Source organism: Varanus komodoensis, unplaced genomic scaffold, assembly GCF_004798865.1.
Source record: "Varanus komodoensis strain SLA01 unplaced genomic scaffold, ASM479886v1 scaffold3, whole genome shotgun sequence".
Lineage (NCBI taxonomy): Eukaryota > Metazoa > Chordata > Lepidosauria > Squamata > Varanidae > Varanus > Varanus komodoensis.
In genome coordinates, this window is record NW_025335761.1 from 54,642,322 (window position 1) to 54,648,677 (window position 6,356).

A 6,356-nucleotide genomic window follows, 5' to 3' on the forward strand; every position below is an offset into this window, starting at 1 on the left:
GAATCCCTAGTCCAACACTTTAACCATCACACTAGTCCTTTGACTTGTATCTCCAAATTTTTCTTAGGTCAGGCCATTTTCTTTATTGCATCTTTATTAGTGATAACCACCTTGAATTTCATTTGCCAGAAAGGCAAGATACACATTTAACAGACAAAACAAACCTTTTCTAATCTAGGCATCATTGTAACTCACAAACTGTGGCATAGGATGCACTTCAGATTATCCCCCCCCCCCCCCCCCCCGACTGTTTTTCTTCTTTAGTTTGATTTGAAGCAAAGGAGGAGAAAGGTTCTATATTTTTGTGTAGAATTTTAATTTTTGCAAGGGAGGCAACTGTGAAAGAACTCTGCACTTCTTTTTCCAGAGCTGTGTATAAATGTCCTCTTGAAATTCTTCTTTCTACATTGAAGAGAATTCTGAAGACAGTTTAACCAAATTTATCCAGAAAGAGGAGAATTTTCCGCATTCCCTGGGGTGAAGCTCATCATTTGTAGCAGCTGTAAGTCCCCCCCGCCATCAAGTAACAACAGCTGTGACCTTGTTGGCCACCATTCTGCATTCTCCACAGGGTTCTAGACCAACCAAAAACAATGAATAATATTCAAAGAAAATTCTGCAAAGCAGCGACATCTTTCTGGGAGGGTGAGAAAAATAAAAACATCCAAAAATAATTTTCAAAGAACTCTCAGGTCAGTTCTATGTTTTTTCTTGGCTTTTCTTTGTTTTAAAAAATGGAAAAAGGAGTAATGTCACTTTCACGATCTTCCTTAGGCCAGAGTGTAACCCATGCACAGTTCATCAGTTGAAGACTAGTAATACATATACATCAGAATAAATTTCTCCTCCTTTTACTGTTCAATATTAACTTCAGATTGTCTTTAGCATACTTTAGAAAAAAATTGCATATATGCAGACCATAGGAGAAAAATCTGCCATTGCTCTTCACAGTGATCATATTTTATAGTATTGCAAACTTCTTGTGTGGTTTTTTTTTTTACTGTGCATGCTTATAAGGACAATATAAACAGCCTACTTTAAACATCTCATTAAAAAGGTCTACTACATTACATGTTTGGTTAGAAGGCTCTTTTACGCAACATCATTAGCTAACGGAACAGAAAGAGGTTGTCATTCTAATAATCTAAGAAGTGTAAATTATATGCAAGCTGTAATCGGTTTAAAATGATGAATTTGCAGTAATGGGAGCAGGAGGGAAGAAGTAGTAATTTTCTGATTTTGCCGGAGCTTTGTATCTTTTTTGCTAGAGGGTGGGAGTTAAGGGATGCTGATTAGATCTCAGGGGAGGAGGGAAAAATTTAACTTGATGGATAATAATAAGGAAGATTCCAGATTCTGTGGGAGAATGTTGGAAAGATGCCCTGTGTGTTTTTGTCAACATAACTGGATACTGTTGGGATCTCCTCTTTGTCCATTTTGCTGGTGCTGTTGGAGGGTGCTGCAAAATGTAAGGAACAATTTGTATTCCAAACATCGGTCAGCTGATCCTGTTGAGCTTCTTTCTCAAGATTGGTTAGGAAATCTTTTAAAACTTGCTTGAATATGTAAACAATTTCCCAAGGTAAAACATCATTTTCTGCCAGGACTTCTCGAAATCTAGAAAGCAGCAAGAGACAGAAAAAACAATTATTAATGTGTATTCACTTTTTTTTTGAGGCACAGGATAATCTTTTTGAGGGAAGGATTCTGGCCTTTTGGCTTTGTTTTCTGAAAACAGAGCCAAGAAATTGGGGAGATTGTCCCTTGCAGTGAGCTTTCAGATGCTGCACAACAGTAGAATTTTTTTTATATATATATTAAGCTGTCTGAACAAGTTGATTCAAACTGACGTTGCCCTCGAGTCTTTTTCTGGGCTCAAAAAGAGAGCATAGGTTTGTTCTATTTTTCTTTTTCTGTTGCTGCCTACTGGGAGAAATTATTTATATATAGAATATTTTACAGCGGAACTTTAAAGAGTCTCCTTTTGTGAACAGAAAGTTATACTTACCATAATGAATATGAATCAGATCTGAGCTGTTAATTTCACAGTGGCAATTATACTAAGTAGTTTTTAAAGCTAATACAGAGTGGGTAAAAATATAATTCATTAGCATGCTAAGACATAAGTGTCTAGTAAAATGAATGGATGGATCTGATCTCTCAGAAATAAAGACCTTTTAATATGTAATAGGCACTTGATCTGAGTGTGCTGAATTATTTTGCAAAGCTAAAGATTTTATTTCCAGCAGAATTTGGAAACTTTATGAAGAGGGCTTTTTCTGTCATACTCTGGGAGCAGATAAACCTTGAAAAGCTTTATCAGTGCTCCGCCGTACAACTGGACAGATGCTATCCTACACAGGCTTAGTTGGGAACTCAGAGAACTTTTGAATAAGGTTGCATCCAACCAGATTTGCAAGCTTGTGTTACTCAGCCTACTTGACCAAAAGTATATCCAGGTAAACATACAATCGTGTTATTCTTTATGTACTTGCTTGCAGTTCATGGTGGGTTATACTTTCTAGTAAGCATACCTCTGATGAACCTGAAAAGGAGAGATTTAGTCAATTTTCCAGAAGCTTGTGTGATGCTGGATTGATAAATGAGGTTACCTGCTGAGGACAATTCCAGTTTGACAGGGCTGGATTTGGGAACACAGAACTTCAAGCTGCCTTTGTTCAGTAGCTGGGATAGTTATCTGAGGGCTTTGGTGGCTCTTCAGCCAGTTGTAATCCACGGAAGTCTTCTGAACTTTTTGATCATTTTCTATCTCTTGTATTAGTCGTTCTCGCTCTTTCAGGTGCCATTTCAGTTCTCCTAGTAGCGTCTTTGTTACGACCTCTGAGCCAGGGTATTGTCCAGTTTTATAGGAATAATTTTTCGGCCATTTCATCCAACCAAAGAATGGCATTTTGTCTATTAATTTAAAAAGTAAAGTAAATTAAAGCATTTCTTGCACTTGATGAATGCTGTAATTTCATCTATAATAAATCTAGCACATTTCGATTGCAGTCCTGTGCAAGCTTATCCTGGAGGAGGCCCATTGAACTCAATCGGTCTTTCTTTTGTGCAGATTTAATAGGTTTGTGCAGTTAGGTAACAATCTAACCAAAGTTTGAACACTTTTCCTCCTCCCTTCAAAATAGTGGGATTCAAACTTGCTTCCATTTGGCCATATTATACCCCTAATATTTTAAACTTTCTTCAGTGTACGAAAAAGAGATACATGAAAATCAAAGACACCAGCCATCAAACATTTAGTCTCTTAAAAACAAGTTTTTTTCTTTATAGTTTTAGTTGTGCATGTAAATGCTGCATTATATGCAGTTATTATAGATGTAAACAGTTCACTATTTTTTAAAAAATGGCAAAATCTTTCTGACACCATCCTTAATCAGTACATTTGTCACGCAAGACATCAGTTTTTGAAGTAGCTATTCATAGTTTTTTTAAATCTGTACATTTGCTATGTTTTTATTTCATAAATTATTTTGAGTAAAATAATTCACCCACTTACTGTACTTGTTGAAAGGCGTATCTGTCACTGGTAAGGCTGTAGATGAGGTTTGCCAGATGCGAAGGTTGCTTATTGCAGCTTGTTCGGTTTTACAGGCTGCCTCACATACTGTAAAAAAAAGAAGCAAGTATTCCTCATTCTACTCAGTCGAGAGAAGAGCGTACAATTTTGTTATCCTCTGCAGCTTCAAGGAATTCTTAATCTGTTTCTTCTAAGAGGATGGAGCCCATGCACTTAGATGTGGATTCTTCTGAAAAAAAGAAAAAATCCCACAAAGTTCCATTCAGGGTTTCCACCTTTTGCACAGAGTTTTGCCTTGAGCATGAAGTAACTCCGGTGTGTGAGGCTGTTGAGTTGCCATTAAAGGCAAAGATGGCAATTTCAGAAGCTTGCTATAGCTGTTAAAAGCATCCGAAGGTATTGTCAGTAGCTAGACAAATAAGGATAGTCTGAAGTCTCACCAGATGCGCTCCTAGCTAAAGTTAAGACTGTCGGTCGGATGATGCGAGGCTTGGATGTGCATAGCTGTAGGTCACAGTTTAGTGCTGTATTCTTATGCCTGTATGCTCTAAAAATAACCATGTTGCTTTTGTTATCGAACTAAACTTTCAGGCCATTTTGATGCTGGGTTTGTGAAGGGCTCCCCCCCCCTCCTGTTAGAGTTAGGGTGGGAGAGAGAGGAGAATGGATCATACTGATCTATTTACAAATATATTTCTGTAGCCTTCTATCTTTCTTTTATTCATCCTCCTTCAATCATTCTCTCTCTCTATCTTGAAAAAGCCTGATGAACTGGATTTATGCTGGTTGAAGGCTACTTTACAAGGCAGCACACAGAGAGATTTTTAGTCTATGCTTTCCCTGATTAAATTAATCTCTTCCTATTTACGCAGTTCTTATTTATAGTCCACAGCTGCTAGCAGGTTTGTAGGATTTTTTTTTTTAACTTGATGAAGGTATTTAAAGAAACGGCCTTCTACTCTAGCACCTTCAGTAAGCCATGACATTTTTATCGACTAAAAATCCTAGCTCATGGGTGAAATCAGAGAGAAAATGTATATAGAAGCTGCTTAAAACCAGCCCATCTCATTCATTATTGTCTGCTTGGATAAAAGGTGGCCTTTCAGGACTTCAGGCAGAGAGCCTTCCTTTCTCCTGCTTCTTGGTCATTTTAGGGCACAATCCTAAGCATTTTTAGACAGGAAAGGACCCTTAATGCTGGGAACTGCATGGCTTTTTTCTGCCTAAATCTTTATGGGTTTGCATCTTTAATGAGAGATGCTGGGCAACCTGGAACTTGCTGCATGCCAAGCTTAGGCTCTACCATTGGATTGTGGCCCTTCTACGTTACCTATTTTGCAGCTGTCTTGAGAAAGTGCATTCAGGTCTTAGACTTTCTTCTCCATCACCACCTCCTCCTCCTCTCTCCATGTGACTTCTTCCAGTGTTGGCCCTTAGCTGGATGATTGCGGAGTATCCACTTGAAGCTTTGTTATATGATGTTCGCACACATAGTCTTAAGCAGCCCTTTTGATATCCCTTTTATTGCAAGTTCTTGCTCTGAATGTGAAGTGCGAATGTGGAATATCAGCCTGTTCAGGTTTTCCTCCTACTGCAGTCATTTTCTATGTCAATATTCTCTTTTATAAGTGCATTTTCCACTTGGTCCCTTTCCCTCCCAACTGTGCTGTGTTTTACAGTTGTAGAAAACAGCCGTGTGGATCTGGTCTGAATGTCATGCAATATAAAGGGCAACGTGTGTGGCTGTTATTAAGGCTGATCTTACTTACATGTTGGAAAAATCCAGGCGTCAGTATTAATCACCCTCAGTTGGAAGGTTTTCACATTGCATTGTATATGGTGCTATAAAAATGGGGAGAGGAGGTAGACTTGTAATGACAGAACTGCCTTTGCAAATTTTCAGATGAAATTAAAATGTTCCCTGCCACCTCTTGTGCAGCAGAGTTGCCAGATCACTGCACTCTTTTGTTGTTTTAAAAAGAAAAAAAGTGTTTTATCTGTAAATAACAACAATTCCTTGGATAAAGGGACAGTTTGCTAAAGAACCCAGTAAAAAGAGCTAAGTATTCAGTGAGCAATCTGTTCAGAAATATTAGATCTGGTTAAAAAGCCTATGTTTTCTCAGCCCCACTAACACACCACCATGGGAGTAAGCAAAGGACATCGCTTTCTGTAAGGTATGGCCTTGCACAGTCCATTTTGGAGAAACTCTTGGGAATGCTGTCTAGTCATAGGCAAGGCCAAATAAAATACTTTAAAAAGCATGTTTTGGCTTAAAGGTCTTACCACTCATTAGCTAGAAAAGGTATTGCAAATATATACATGATGAAGGGGAAAATGTACACAAAAGCTGGAAAACCCACCAACTGGTTGCTAGTTAGAGGAAAGGGATGGGGCTTTCTTGGCATTCCTATAGAGCTGGGTTGGGCTTCTGGGCCTGAGGTTTTGCATCTGTGCTGTAACATCAGATCAGATATTCTTTTGGCAGAATTTCAGTGCTACCATAAGCATAACTTCTTCTTGGAAATACCAGTGTTTTTGTCTCTCCTTGTCCAGCTGTTTTAGCAGTGGGTATATTGTGATGTTAACCAAGCTCTCGCTGGTGGAAAAAATGTGTTTGTCATTACAGGCAGCTTTGGTCCAACTTCTGTTGGAAAAACTAATCTCACTTTTCCCAGTGTCTCCTGTTTGGAAGTAGCGCACCTGTATCATCATCAGTGATTTCTTGCAAGAAGATCAGGGAGGTGTACATGTTTCTCTCTCTCTATTTTATCCTCACAACAACCCTGTTGTGTAGGTTAGTCCGAGAGATGAATGG

At 38.5% G+C, this 6,356-nt stretch overlaps 1 protein-coding gene across 1 annotated transcript; it reads right to left on the reverse strand.

The window, feature by feature from the left end:
- Nucleotides 1–1,319: 1,319 nt before the first annotated feature.
- Nucleotides 1,320–3,559, reverse strand: RD3L (RD3 like). Its single transcript, XM_044436673.1, has 3 exons — nt 3,514–3,559; nt 2,613–2,916; nt 1,320–1,617 (listed from the first exon to the last, which is right to left on the reverse strand). The coding sequence occupies exons 2-3, from the start codon at nt 2,909–2,911 to the stop codon at nt 1,320–1,322; spliced, it is 597 nt and encodes a 198-aa protein (XP_044292608.1). The 5' UTR covers nt 2,912–2,916; nt 3,514–3,559.
- Nucleotides 3,560–6,356: the final 2,797 nt, after the last annotated feature.